This window comes from Myripristis murdjan, chromosome 21, assembly GCF_902150065.1.
Source record: "Myripristis murdjan chromosome 21, fMyrMur1.1, whole genome shotgun sequence".
Classification (NCBI taxonomy): domain Eukaryota; kingdom Metazoa; phylum Chordata; class Actinopteri; order Holocentriformes; family Holocentridae; genus Myripristis; species Myripristis murdjan.
Window position 1 is genome coordinate 8,865,384 of NC_044000.1, and position 16,113 is coordinate 8,881,496.

At 40.6% G+C, this 16,113-nt stretch overlaps 1 protein-coding gene across 4 annotated transcripts in view; it reads left to right on the top strand.

Annotated features, from left to right (window-relative positions):
* LOC115379824 (nck-associated protein 5-like) overlaps window positions 1-16,113 on the top strand; it is a 78,851-nt gene that overhangs the window by 13,689 nt on the left and 49,049 nt on the right. For 3 of the 4 annotated variants that reach the window (XM_030080740.1, XM_030080742.1, XM_030080743.1), the window contains exons 2-3: window positions 1,369-1,504; window positions 13,405-13,495. In XM_030080740.1, coding sequence (XP_029936600.1) covers window positions 1,476-1,504; window positions 13,405-13,495 — 120 coding nt within the window. In that variant the 5' untranslated portion in view covers window positions 1,369-1,475. The remainder of the gene's footprint in view (window positions 1-1,368; window positions 1,505-13,404; window positions 13,496-16,113) is intronic. The other variant, XM_030080741.1, reaches the window with a different exon arrangement.

Genomic DNA, 16,113 nt, shown 5'->3' on the forward strand with positions numbered 1-16,113 from the left:
GTAAATTCTAGTGAAATTCTTCATTTTGGTAGCCCCTCAAGAACCCTGGAGGGTCCCAGGATCCCACTTTGAAAACCACTGCTACAGGTGACAGAGTCTGCAGAGGAGATAAAAATGTCTCTCTCCTTTTTAACAGCAGGTCATGAACCTGCCTCTAGGTGGCAGATTAACTCTCTCTGTGCGACAGAATTGAGGGGAGGAATTGTCATGTGTGGCATCACTGAAATGGACAGCCAGCGGGTAATTTCTCCAGATAGTGCTCTGTTGTTTCAGGTTTATGGTGGTCTTGCCTATGTGCAAGGCCACAGGGACTTCTTATCAAATAAATAACACCGTGGAGGTGGAGGGAACTCATGTTATTTCTTTGATAAGGTGTCCCTGTGGCCTTGCACTGCACGGTGGAGTATGCTGATGTAGTGTGACGGGTACGGTGAGTCACGGGGAACCAGACCTGTGACTAGAGGCTAGCACTAGAATGGGATAAAACAAACTCAGACTGATTATTTCTGGAATAGACCGGGCTTCATCGTGAGTCATTTTATTGGTGCTCCAATTAGCCTCTCCATAACTCTCTATAGACTGCTGCTCAAAAAAAGAAATGACCTTTTTCTCCATGAAAATTCCCATTAAGTTGATGCAAAGTCAGCCTTTCACAAGTAGGGAGCTAATTTGGAGAGCGGAGGTGAATATTCTGGACTATAATAACTTTTCAGAGTGATTGATTATACTTATACAACTAATGCTGACAACTGAGGTGGATTTTTTTCCATTAAAAAAACAAATTCCACTGGAGTGCATAAGATGAACTCAGTAACTAACTGCAAAAGTAAATGACCACACCACAGCAATGATAAATCTTTTGATTATGTGGCACAGCTCTTTTTTGGGGGGAGGTGGAGGGTGGGTTGGGGGGCTTAGGGATATCCATACAGGTAAACATCCCAAGGATAAGCCATGGTGAAAACTTTATTATAATTTTCATATCACCTCAACTTTTGCTTCCTCACCAGTACCGAGGCATCTTTGATTTCTTAGATGTACAGGTACTTGGTCCCAAAATGACAGTTTACCCCAAGGCCCTGTTTAAATGTCATGAGTAAGGAGGTAGTCTAACTCACAACCTGTCAGCTGTGGGGAAAACATGGATGTCAACGCTAATTCAGAACTACAGTGTGTGAGGTGGGAGGCAGCAGAGAGGAGCCCGGGCTCTGTTTGTGCTCTTTTCCAAACAAGTAAACTTGCTGACAAATTGTCCTCTTACCTATCTAGGGGGAAAAAAAGTGAGCAGATGTATCTTTGAAATCTTCTGTGGGATTATGATATGCAAGATTAACAGCAAACTGCGGTGTTTATTCCTCTCCCCTGCAGCTACGCCAGCGAGACTGATCCATAATAATAATCCCCAGCCGAAGAACAAACAACATCTGGGCGTGGAGAGAAGGGAGAGGGCGAAGTCTCAGCAGGGTGGGTGGCAGATGGTGACACTGCAGCAGCACTTCTCCAGGTAGCCCCCTCACCACATCAGCTGCCAGGCCAGGCCACTGAAACACACCTAGACCTACTCTGCCTGACTGACGGTGGCAACAGCAGCTGCTTCTTGTGCTTTAACCCTCTGAAACCTTAGCAAATTCACTTGAACAGCAAAAAAATGAGCACTAAAAAATTACAAAAAAGTTGTATTAACAGAAATCAAAATGATTTGTTTAAATGACCAATCAGTGATGCTCGAACGATGTTGTATTTCTTGTATTTAATGCTTAAACCCAGAGCAAATTTACTTGATTTCTTTCAAAAATGTGGGGAAGATGTGATGAGCAAATTTGCAAGTTATGACCCAAAAATTTGCTCAAAAAAGAGGAATAACCACAAAAAAACTCTACCATTAAAAGATTACCACAAAAATTAGCAAAAGAAGAAAAAAAAAGAAAAGAAATAAAGCGAATTTTGTTAAGAGGCTGAAACAGAACCTTTCAAAAGGGTTTCAAAGGGTTAAAGGTCAAGGGTCATGACTTGGGTTTGAGTTTGAATTTAAATGAATAACCCACTTTTCTCATGAAAATGGTTATGGGTGTTTTGATGCTCTCTTTAGCCAACAGAGATAGACAGTTGGTTTTCTCCCTTTGCACTGAGACAAACAGCTTCTGTAGATGAGGCTCACAACCACCGCCAGTGATTACCATGCAAGCAGTACAGCTTAATTCTTTGTGGGCCGAGTGTGCTGCAGCACGCACAGACATCTCACTTTCAAACCCATTCCTTGAGGAAGTAGCGCACTGTTGAATGAGTCATCTTTTTGAGGTGCTTGTTTGAAATGAACAAATCGCCAAAAGACTCCCTCCTAGCACTACTAAAGCCGAGACAGCCTCCTGTATCACAGTGGCCTAAATTTAGAAGCAAATCAACTTCAGCAGACTATCCATTTTTGTTTAAAACATCACTGACAGGGACATCAAGGATCTTTTTTAGGTATGTCTTTTTTTTCTCAGTTGGTTGTGACATATTTAGCCATTATTTGTGCACAGCCAAATCTCTCAGACACACAGTTACCAAGTTATCTAGCAGTCTCAGGAATAACAGCCACGACTGCTTGAACATAATAGTTTTTGCCTTTTGGTCATGGCTATGATCATATCTCTCCATCCCAAATGCCAGATGTCTCAGTGTGCACAGAATATTCTTTGGTAGCTTAGATGTCAAGGTGAACTCACTCCCATTCATGTCCAAATATGTAAAAAGCTGGCTTGTGAAGCTTGAAGGAAGGCAGGTCCATGTCGTGAATTCTTGGCCAGCGTGTACTTTTGCTACAGCTGCAGAGATCCATTAAAAGTTTTGTGTTTGGAGGAACAATTTTTTTCAGGTACATTCAAATTCGCCCACTTGCTCTCTCAGCTTTGTTGTACTGTATTGTAAGAGATGGCTAGCACAACCCAAGTCAACGATTAGATGAAAGGTGCACCACAGAACTCGTAATTCAGCCTGGTCTATTCAGCAGCATGTCGCTGCATCTGGGCCACTTACATCTGACCAGAGCGCTCGACCTACAACCACTCAGAGATCTGAACAAGGATCGCATTTGGTATCAAGTTTCTATCCAAAATGTTTTACATACTTTAAGCTCATTTCAATAATTCAGTTAAAGAAAATGTGACTAGAACTGGAAGTGATGTGACGAAGCATCTCACTTCCCTAGCCCTCACTATAACCCTGCATGTGAAGCGAAACATTAGGCACATGACCAAGACTGTGTTCTTTTTCTGGTTTCGGTGCCTAACCTTAACCTTTCCTTAATGATAACCAAATGGTTATTATGCCCAAACCTAACCAAGTGGCTACCAACGCTAAAGACCAGGGTGCGTGGACTGCAACACTGAAACTGCAGCCTCTGGTACTGCAGACACACAATATTGCAGCCAGGAGACACAGAAGGGGCGGTCCAGTGATCAAATGTTGTCCACTTTATGTGGAGTCATGCTGTAGATTGTGATCTGCCACAAAGAATTTATTCAGCAAAGGTGCTTCCATCTCCCATTTAAGGCGAAATTAAGTTTTTCAGTCAGCCTCTTCTAATATGTTACTTCAAAATGCACTTAAAAATATTTTGTTGGGGTAAAATGGACCGAAGAAAACAAACAAACAAACAAAAAAACAGTGTTATAGTGAACGTATTCACAAGATCAGCAAATAGCAAGAGTAGCAAACTGTAAGTTTCAAGGAGCTTTTCATAGTTTTTGCACATGAATGGGAGTGAACTGCCTTGACATCCAGAGCATATTCTGCAGCTGATATTTGTGACAGACAGATATGATCAGGACTTTTAATGGGAACTCACAGTAGGACTGGTATAGTCCTTTAAGCTCTGTAACCTCTGCAGTTTCTTAAAGTATACTGAGGCAAATTAACTACTTAAAACATGAACTTGTATCCATATTTTCTGATAGCCTTTCACAGAATCTGTGGAATGCTGAACCTTTTCACATGACAAACACCTGAATGGCATGTTGTCCAATTAGCGCCTGTAGTTCATGCTGCGGTAGATAACAAGCCAGTGCCAACAATGCAAAGACAAAACCTCCTAACCCAGCAACAAACAAAATGCATAGCCCACATCCATCAAGGGCTTAACACTAAATGTGATGAGCTGCTTGGCTTTTACAGTGACATCCCACAATTTCATTAACTTGAGAGCACAGCACATGCAGAGGTTGTCTCTACAAAAAGTCCCTACACAGTTTTATTGGAGTACACCTCGCTCAGACTTGATATGAAGTGTCAACCTTCTGCGACAAGAGACTGCTGTGTCCCAGTCTTATTCATCGTCCCTCTCAGCGTGTGATAAGGGGAAATAATAACCAAGCATTATGTCCAGCCAACTGTTGGGCTGCTGACAGCCCCTCATGCTCCAAGTTCGATCCCATCTGCATATGCTCAGCGAGGTGTGAGATTAGGCTCCTATGATTTGTGTCTGTAAGTTAATTCACACCCGCCACGCTCAAGATATTTGGGATTCAGCCGGATATTTAGAGGAATTAGAAAACACTTTTTTCCCTCTTGCCAGTTATCAGACTTACAAATAAATGAGTGGAAAGTGATGTGCCAATCAGCTGTAGAGTACACCCTGTAATTTAGTCAAGTGTACACATGACTATGCCTTGTTTAATACTGTGCCTGCACTGATAGTGACAGTGGCCAGCGAATGGCATATTTGTTTTGTTTTGTCTTATTGTAATAGTTTGAGGTCCACCTAATCTTGTTACATACACAATGAAGACATTTAAAAACATAACACTTTCCAGAGAATGGGAAAGCAAATACGATACCTAAGGCAAATAAGCCTGAGGCATCGTAACACCATGCAGTGTTGGTGATGAAAGTAAGGACTACGGTGCACATAAATTAAAAGCTGACGATTAAAAGATGAGAGGGAGTGTGAACACCTTAAATGTCTTTTTTCCCCGAAAGAACACAAAAATATCAACACGGAGTGCCTTGTTTGAGTCTCTGTGAATCACTGAAGCATTTCCTTTAAAATGATACAACCACAAGGTCATATTAATTGAAAACCATTTGAAGTTGATTTAATGAGCTCAGGGCTGTATGTTGGCTGTCAGAGGGAAGCAGAATGTAAAAGCTGTGAAGAGTGGATGGATTTGTGTGCTTTAGACATGTAGCACCTCACCCAAGGCAGTCTAATTAACAAACTCATGTTCATCAATGTTCTGATGAAATACTGAAATACTGGCGCCGCATGCCTTCAACCACTCCATCTTTATTTTGAATTTGTAAAATATGCACGGTTCGTCGTACGCTGGAGCTTTGCGGGTTCTGGCCTTTGAGTGCCCTTAAGTAAAAAGTGGGTGTGAAGCTCCAGTGAATCATTTCTGCCTCATATTTTATTTATGGTCAAACTGTTACACTTCAAACCTACAAAACGACCACCAGTTTTTTAGATTCTATTTTTGTCATCACAAAAAGCATGCAAATATGGAAGCTCTACTGAAAATAGATTGCCAACACATACAGACCGCCATCGCTGCTGCCGAAGTAAAATTTACTCACAGCTTTTTAAGTGAGAAGAATATTGTTTTATTCCCTTTTTGCATGTAAACAGATCAACATTTCATGAAGGGAAGGAAAAAATCCCTTCATTTGACATTTTATCATCCCTGTTAAATGACTTTAAAGTTGTCTGTTGCACTGATCATTGAGTTATCAGACATAAACTTTAACATGGCTTGTGTTAAATGTACATCCGTCTACCTTTACTCTGAGGTTTTCACCCCAGGCCTCCCCTGATCCTTCTTGCCTTCACTGTCCGTCCCCCTCTCTACTGATTATTGACAGTCAGTGAAAAGAAAAGTTACCTCACAATAATATACATGTTGTGTTGTGGCGCAGTGGGACTTTGCCTTGTCTCTCACACACAATCTCATGAGGACTGACTATGTAATATGTGAATAAGCTTCTTTAACTTTTAGCACGGCTATTGAGTTAGTGCAGCCGCTTCAGCTTGGATTGAATGTTGACAGTTGCTCAAGCGAGGCATTAGCTTCAGCGTCTGGGGCTCGCTTGGTGAAATCCCCCCCAGGTGAAAACAAGCTGTTTTTCTCTGGTGGATAGCACACTGGTTCCTCTCTGTATGAGATGGGGACAGCTGGGTGGGCTGTCTTTCTATCCACACAAAAGAGGACCAGGATGGCTAATGAGGACATCCACGCCTACCCTGGACAACCTCTCATTTTCGTTTTCAGTGTTGTGATCTGCTGGTGTAGCCCTGGGCTTTAGCTTTAAGATGATTGCAGCGTTACAATGTTCAGCTGAAACCTCTTTCCATGTGTGTGTCACAGGGAGATTGCAATCTGAGAAATACAGTTTAAACTGCTCAGATCTCCTCTCTCTGTGCTCTCAGTGTCAACCACTGTATCCGCATGCTTCGTGTTTGCTGGTGGCGACACCACTGCTGTCCCAAAGCTGGCTCCCAAACAATCCCACAATGCCTTTCACACACCACATGATCAGGCAAGACAGCTGTACAGTATAAAATGTATCACGATTCCAAGTAGTTTCAAAAGTAGCTCCAAATTCCAAGAAAACGTAGAAGTGGCAAGAATTTATTTAGCATAAAAAAATGAAACAATAAAAAAAAATACCATAGGCAAAATCTGGTTCCCTGAACCGTTTTGGGGCAAATTTGGAGGAGATTGGAGGAATGTTGATCAGAGGAATGGCGAGACAAACAAGTGGACAGATACACACATACACACACACCATACACAAACAGCTCTCCAATATTAGGATCGCCGAAATGTTTAACACACCAGCCTGGGTCCCATGTCTGTACAGTCTTCTGTTCCTGAGATACAGGTTCTGTTTCTGGCCCATTGGCCTGTTCTGATGATTTCCAGAGGTCCAATTGACTCGGGACCATGCTCAATCAACTCTGTGCCCCTAAAAACCCCTGGAAGCTAACATGGGATCAGTGACCCAAAGGAAAAGGTGTTGAATAGTGGGGCAATCAAACACACGGCTCTCCAATTATAGTGGTAGGATACTAAACAGTGAGGTAAGCAAAATGATCACTACAAAGTGGAGCAAGAGGGACCAATGATCACAGGGGAGCACAAGATAAATATTAAGAGAATGGAGAAGCAAGACATTTTTTAAGTGAAAGTACAACCCCAACCATCATTACCTTTTCACACAAATGATGCGGTAGCTTTCCTTTCATTTGAACCCTTGACGCCATCGAGGACTGTTTCTTAAATGCGCTTTAATCATGCCTTAAGAAACATAAAGGTGAGACACACTCTATCATCTTATTCTAACTTAAGAAGGTATGCAGTGATTTTAGCGCATTCCTTTGGCTACAGCATACGCTTGACAATGACAACAATCATCATAACTCCATTATATCACAATTCCTGCAGAGAGACTCGTCTACAGTTTATAGTAAGTGGCTCATCACATCATTCATAGCAATGCCTGCAACAACCACCTAAAATACCTCGGAGGACAGTAACCCTGTGCTTTTTGCTATTGACTGTAGCAATTGGTATCCTATGAATAATAGTGCTCGTCTGCAGGGCTGTGCTATCCAGATACACTTCAGTGCATTAGTGTGCTGTGGCTAAACAGTGATGAAAACCACCGAGAGCAGAGGGGCCCGGTTTTACGCAGCGAGATGCTTCCCCATTGATGTTTCGTTTGGGATTAGTTCAGCTTGTCATCGAGGCAGTGAAAGGGTTCACGTTTACTGGGTGTCGGTGAAACTAGGCCATCCATTCACACATTGTTGTGCATGATGAGCTGAGGTCAGGCTTTGAAAAGTGTAGCCTGTGGCAAAATGTCATGGAGCAGCAGCATCCCCTCTGGTAAGAAGGTAGGGTTGGTTTTGTCTCTGGCTTCAGTGAGGGACAAACACCATACAGTGTCTGCATGAGATGTGCATGATCGCTGAAGGCATCCCCACACTGTGCACACAGGCATGAATGCACATGCTTGTCTACAATACATTTGTATACTGTATATTTGCACATGCATGTGTATACAATATGTGGCTCGACCAATATGGATTTGAAATATGGAACATCATTTACAAGTTCCCTAAAATTGTTTTAAATATTAAATATTAAAATATTAATGTCTAAAATATTATTAAATTCATTATGGGACACTAAAATGTGTATTTTCATTGAAACACAGGAAGACAACATACAGAATAGTAGCAGTTACAGTTGTAGTAGTACTTGTATTAACAATAATAGCATTACTAATTATCATCATCATCATTATTATCAATATCATCATAAAAGGTAACTTAATCAGAATCAGTTGAGGTAATGGGCAGTGTAATATTGATCATTTATACAGTAAACACAAACTATTGGCATTATATCCATCATGTTGGAAGCAGATGACACTGAATGATCAATATCCACTCTTAACAACAGGCCCATATGGACCTGATTTATCAGCAAACCAATTTATCATTCTAATCCTAATATGGTTTTGTCTTACAAAACTAAAAATGAAAGGATGACACAGTGAGATAGTAACGGAAACACAGTGACTGTCTGTCCTATTTCTTCTGAGTGCTGGCAAACAGACTTATTTCACATAATTCAAAGTACTACTTCACTCTGGTGCCGTATTTTCATCTATGAGACATTTAATGTGGTGAACCTCTGACATTAGTTGCCCCTGTTGGATACCCACTCATTTTTTTTCTAGTTCTCTTCATCCATAATTGAAAGCAGATGATCTATTAAAGGAAAACCATGAAGCAGACAGTAGAGCTCATCAACAACCGTCACAGCAGACTATGTCGTGTCTATAGGCCTGTACAGACATGATGCACAACACTGTACTTCGCATTGATCATCTACCACATGCGGTCAGCTTACTCTTCTTGCTTCTCGGGGACTGAGGTCCTGTGAGTTACAGTGAGTGAGTGTGTGTGTGTGTGTGTGTGTGTGTGTATCCCAGCTTGCACGGATGTACAGTATGAGTAGTATGACTTGACAGACATCTATGAGTCAAGTGCAATCAGGGGACAGTGAGACACAGAAAACAGACTGTTTTGGTGTCTGTACTCACCAGTGTCAGTTGTTATCCTCACAATGGCACAGAACACTGTCAGGATCGATGCAGAGGACTCACTGAACCGATTTTGCTCCATCCTCTGGAAGGAAATGCTTCTGTCCTCCGCTGGTGAGATGAGGTGAACTATCACTGCTCCCTCGGCTATGGAAGTGCAAAACTTATTGCAAAGTTGAGGGTAAACAAAGCCACTAACTTTCCTTGTAACAAAGAAATAAGATGCGTAATTCCAGTTATTATTAGTAGGGTTTGACTGTTATGGGTTTTGGAGGCTGATGCCAATACTGATACCAATACTTGTGGATCAAAACTGCCTGCAGCCAATATTCAGTATTTTAAATTTGACTATTTTTATGCCCCAAAATTTCTGCAAAATTTACATGAGCAGAGATTCCCCCCAGAATTACATTACTGGCAGGGTGGAAAAGCCTCTGAAACAGTGTTTAAACCATCATGGGACACTAAAACTCAGCTGAGACCCAGACTAATGAAATTCTTGTAGGCTGGCTGGCAGCTCATTAAGGCAGGTTGAGGCTCCTTTTACACTGCCGCTTCTGAACCTGGCGAGGAAAATCAGACCCTCCATTGCATCGGTGATGAATGACACTGGCCAGTCCCATGTCTTCAGTAAAAGTCAGACCAATATACTGATATAACCCCAATTGTTAGATTTACTTTTAATTTGGTTTTGGAATGTGTGTTATGCAGTGATAGACAATCAACTACAATATACTAAATACCACAGCAGCTCTAGGACATGATTCCACATTGTAGCCTCATTACATAAGCCAAATTCTATTACCCTTAACTGAGTGGGAGCAAAGGCAAAAATATTCAATGTTCATTCTGCGGCACTTTAGGAATGAGGCTGAACACAGAGAAACAAGAGCAGTGCAGCCACACAGACCATAGACGTCTTCCCTGCCAGACCAGAGTCATGAGATTAGGGCAGCCTGGAGGGTAAGAGGCCTTGTTAGGGAAGAGCCAGACAGAGGGTGGGAGGTTGTTTTTTCCCGTTCTGGGAGCACTCAGCTTCACATTATTTCCCACATGGTCCACAGAGAGACCCAGAGACCCACTTTCCGTTCAGTGCCCACTCACAAATATGGAACGACGATAACTCAGCACTGGAACTGAGGATGCTGTGCACCATGTTGGTGGGCTCACCTCAAGGGAACGGCATTGATGAAAGTTAACAGAAAAAGAAAAGCAGCATGGGGTGAGTGATGAAACTTCAGCGGGGCTTGTGGGGAAACTGGGTGCTATCTGATCAGTGGTACATAGTGCTAGTGGTGGTTAGGTTAATTTGGGATAAATCACAGCAGTTTTGTAGGTAATGGTGATGGTGATCATGGAGATAAAATGCTGATAAATGAATATATAAAACACTTGGGCACAGTAAAGGGATGACAAGAGCATGTGTGTAGTGTAGCAACTGAGTAGGATCAGAGGACGGCACATCAGCAGAATGAAGGTGAAGTAAATGTCACACTGTATGTGATCATAAAGAGAAAACAGTTTAGACATTTTCATACTTATTCTTATATTAATCTTTCCTTTCTCTCCATTCTCAGTGAGCTGGTTTCTGCCAATCATGTTTGTGTTTTTTGTAGTTTTTGATGTTTATGTTGATTAGCTCAGTGCTGGACAGGATACTGCGACACAATCAAGCACAGCTAATTATTGTATTTGTAACTTTTAAATGCTGAAAAGTATTTGACCGTGCACACAGTAACTTCTGCTGTTCGGTGCATGGTGTGACAAATTTAAAGTTTCATAACATATTCCATTTGGTGGGCACTTTTACATTCAAAGCTGCTCACAGCACCACAAGTGCATACACTTTTAGCCTGGGTGGTCCCAGCGGAAACTGAACCCCCAACTCTGACAGCGCTGAGGCCCTGCTTGGCCCTTGGAGCCGCACAGGACGACATCCTCATTTCACATCTGGCCTTTTAGACAGCGCATATTCACATTTTGCTGACATCAAATGACTCAGTTTGCCATTTCCTCTTCCTTTGAAGTCAAAGAATACTTGGGACCATTAACCCCACCCCCCATCGCCTCCCCTCTCGTCCTGTTTTCATTTTTGCTGGGTCTGTTTCAGGTCAGTGGCCGTGAGTTTGGGCAGGACTGCCAATGGCGTGGTCACAGTCAGCGGGCTAGTGCTAATGGCTGTGCCACACGCATCAAACAAGGAAAAAAGTTACTATGGGAGTGACAGGGCAAAATGTCACTGCGCACGACATTATAGGGAACACGGTCAGTGTCTATCAAGCATACACAGCTCCAAGGGAAAACAATTACAAATCAGAAAGCAAGACCGTACTGATTCAGTGGAAGCCATTTGAACAAATGTCAGCAGGAGTATTATGGCTGTTTGGAAATCTTATTAAAGTCTGGAAATTATTCATCTCAAGAAAATGCTGGACTTTGACACAACGGATCAGTACAGCAGTAAACAGCAGAATGGCTAATTTGTTGGTAACGAGACAGTTGTTTATGTGTTCCAGTGCTGTGAACATATGGTGGTGTGTAAGGCTGCACCTTTTAATGCCAAAATGGCAGTTTTCATAGTCACATAGAAATGGTGATTGTCTATCTGTAAACTAAAAGGATGTTTCCATTTTGTAAGAATATTTGCACATCTTGACCCTTTCATGCATGAATTATGATAACCTCAGTCAAGATGTTTGTTTGTTTTTTTCAAGTGTTTTTATTAATCTTTAAGCATGGAAAAAAAATGATGTTCTTTACATTACGTTTTTTACATTTGTCAAGGAGTTTTTTATATGTCCACTTTGTTGGGCTGCATGCGTTTAATTTTTCAACTGCAGAGCTATTTTTTTTTTTCCAAACCAATGAATAAAATGATAAACTGTGTGAAAACTATAAAACCATATTTATTTTTAATACTGCTAAACTAATGTGTTCACATATTTTATCATAATCTAACACTGATAAATGCAATGCAAAAAGGTAGAAGGTGAGTAACAGTTTGCGTGTTTCTATTTAGCTCAAGTGCAGTGCGTGATAGAAAGGCCTACAGGATATTGGAGCAAATACCGTCTGAGTCAAGTGAGGATGACGCTCGTGGCAGTGATGATGAATGGCTGCCAGAAAAAGAAAGATCAGCCAATAGAAGCAGCAGTGACAGTGTAGATGAGGATGTGCCACCTGACAGAGCTCAAGGACAGAAAAAAAGCAGAAATATCTGAAAAACCAAAGACAACCAGTTTGAGGGAGACTTGCCTCCTTCTTAAGGAGAACAGAAAGTGTTTAGGGAGCAGAGCCAATGATTGGATTTGAAGCTACAGATTGGTTTACCACGTCAACAAAGGCCACACGAAGCTGTCATTCACGAAAATACTTATACAGCAGTCAAGAAGTATAATTAATTCCCTTTTTGACTGTTGCTGCTGCATTCTGGTGAAATATTGTTACAACGGCAGATAATGCAGTAATGCGTCATAATGTTGTCTGATGTGATGCCCACTGGATCAAAATCACCTGCATTTTATTTGTGTGATAATCAAACCTAACCTAGTCTAACAACCTTACTTTTAACACATACAACACACATCCTGAGAATATCATTTTAAACTATGAAAATTCTCAAATGAAAAATAAAAAAAATTAGTAATTATCACATGGTTGTGGTGTGTTTAAAATAAATAAAATATTGACCAGTAGGGTTGCTGAAATGAAGTTTCTGATCAACAACAATCCTCAGTTTAAAAGTATTCCGACTACAGAGCCACAGTAATGCTGCTTGTGTCACTGGAGTGTTAGATCACTACTTATGCAAGTGAAAGGTCATCGAAAAAGTCTGAACACTGTTGGTTGCCACATATCAGGTTGGGGGAGGGGCTGATGCCTGTGGTGGACTGTTCATTATCTCCTACATGCTAAAATGTGAAACTGTTCTATAAAAGTGAAATAGCCTTTCATTTTGGAGCCTCCACCAATTGTCTCCAACAATTCCATACCCCTGCATCCAATTAGCAAACTTCATTACTGTATCCACTGGACTGGGAAAATTGCGTTATACCTCAGCCATTATTAATTTCGCCGTTCAGTCTCGGCTTCAACCTTGTCAAAAACTATTACTTAAAATGGTTTCTGTAAACTGTTGGTAATGTCAGACCTAAGGCAAGTACTACCCGTGTTGGAGAATGAGTTTTAAAGAGACAAGTTCTATTGACAGAAATTCTTGGGATTGTGAAATAAAATGCTTATGTTTATTTATATATCTCCCATAAATGTGGATATCAACCTCACCACTCTACCTGTTTTCTCTGAGCGCAGCATGGAGGAGACAGTACGAACTCTACTACAGAACCAGGACTCAGTGGAGGGCCCCAGCGTGGACCCACTGGACCTCATGAAAGCATACAAGGTACGACAGGAAAGCCCCACTGCATGGCTGCTTTAGGCTGCATTTCATACAAAATGATGCTTAAAGGGGTAGATTGGATTTATTTACACAAGTCGGAATGACTCATTTGCTATTAGGAAAGGGATGTGCAAACACATTATCTCCTGAAGCGATCCCTCTAGTCGGAGTTGTGGTTAATAAACCTTTTGCACCACAGCCAATTTTGACATGAAATAGCAGGGTAAACACAGGTGTTAGGTCTAAGCGAGGTCACTGGAAAGGCTCTGCAGCACTTAAATGGAAGGGAACCTTAATTAACCTCATTAGTAATGCCTGTTTTTACCTGCTATTCTATGTAAAAATGACTGCTGTCGAAAACGTAACTAAAAATGTTTTCCTCAATAATATATTGAAATATTTATCACTCAGTAGACAAACATTATATGTTAAAATCATCTTGTTCACTGAATTTCTCCTCTTGAAATTTCTTCTGCCAGCAAAGCTTGTAGGCAGAGTGGTAGCTACAGGCTTCAGTGTGTATACATACAAAGGCGCTATTCAGTGAACAAAATAGCTTCAAGTTATAACATCAGTCTAATGGGGGCTGTAGACATTGGATTACATTGCTACTGCATTGTGTAGATGGTTTTACTAGTGGGGTTTTGTGTGTGTGTGTGTGTGTGTGTTACCGTACCCTGATGATACTTTGTTCTGTGGATTGCCCTGGTGGAGATATCCATGCACTGATATCACTAATAGCCACTAAGTCGCACCACCTTTTGTCAATAAATCTAAGCTGTCTCTTTAAGGTTGTCTTCACCCTCGTCGTCCATTTGAATCAACTCAGATCCTGTCCACAAACTTTGACATAACATTGTTCTGAACTGCCTAGTGGTAAGAGGATTATGTGGAAACTGCCTTATCACACTTTTTTTTTTTTTTTTTTTTTTTTTTTTTTTTTTGCACTAAGTCAATACATAACTGTAATAGGAAAATATGTGAACAATTGATTCTTTCATTTTTATTATCCAAATTGCTGTTTAGATTGTCAGAAATAACACTTTAGTGAACCCTAGAGAAGATTTACTATTAAATATACTATTGATCTCAGCATGGAATTAATTTGAAAGTCTTTTTCACATCATGGCTTCTTTTTTTCCGTTCAGCATTCAATTTTAAAGCATGCTTTGTGAGGATTCCTGAGTAAGTGGCAGGATCATTGTGTTTTCTTGTGCAGAGTGTACTGTATATCGAGGTAATTATGAGAGAGGTATCTTTCCCAAGAGGCCTTACAAATCGACTGCTGGAGTATGGCGCGGTTTCGAAAACTTTCAGTGTGATGCTCCTTAATCGATTTTTATCCATGACAGTTTGTAAACCTCCACCCACAGCCCACCCTTTCACACATGCACAAACACACACACACTTCAGCTCTCATGAAATGCAATTTATGGGAAGTGTTGGTGGGAGTGAATGTGCGAGACATAAAAACTAATGAACCATACAACAAATGCAAATAAGTCTCATAATTCATAATACATTCTAATTATTTAGCAGGGTTATGTAAGCCAACCCTATTCTTTTTTTTCCTTCCTTTTTATGCCTAGGCTTCTGTTACTTCTTTTTTTTTCTCTTTGATTGGCTTTCTATCCAAGAGCTTTTTAATATTGTGCTGCTGATATTTTACAATAGTCATTCATGCAAATTGCTAAATAATGCAAACATGTATTATGGGTCAATAAACACCAGGGAAACAAACATCTCATCATCTCATGTTGTGCACACAATGCAAACAAGTATGAAGACAAGAGTGTCAGTGACAAGTCAAGCAAAATAGAATATTATAATATCAACTGAATTAAAATACATGCCTGAAACAAATGATTGATGTTAGCATATCAATATCACCCACTGGATGATGAATTTCAATGAAAGATGGACAAAGGACGAAACATCTCCTGTTTAAAAAGAAACCATCAAAAATGAATCATACCTCATACTATGGAGGAATACAAACACAAATTTTACAATGCATTGCACTTTTCAATGCATCTATAGTAACAAATAAAAATAGAAGCCTCTCAACCGCTGAGCTTTATGCATTCAAATAAAACATCCAGTTGATGCTGAGCATATTTCTACTTCAATACAAACACCAAATGTCATTTACAGTTCAATGCAACTTTACAGTGTTAAACCTGTCTTAAAATTAAGTGCTGTCTTGGCCAGCAAAGACTGATTACTTCCTGGCAGATTTCCATTTCTTCCTGTGGCTGCCAGAGTGTAAAGTCATGTGTGCGCTGATATGAAAACACTCAGTTCAGCCACAATGAAATAACAATAAAACACAGACTCTGACAAAAAGCAAATTACAGCTTCGTGTTTTCCATGATGGATTATCTTGTTTGGGCAATTTTCAAGCCTGTTGGAAGTTGTTTGTCAAACTGTACAAAAAGTAATTCAAAAATATGGGATGGTGATAGTGGTCGGAATTTTTCTGTATTGATACTCAGTGCTGTAATGATATAAATGATGCTGTTTTCCAAAAAGTACAAAAAAGGGTTTTAAAAATTCTGTTAACATGTGGAGAGTCAGCCAACAATGTGAAAAAAAAGTCCTGTATCTTTAAGTTATGTATC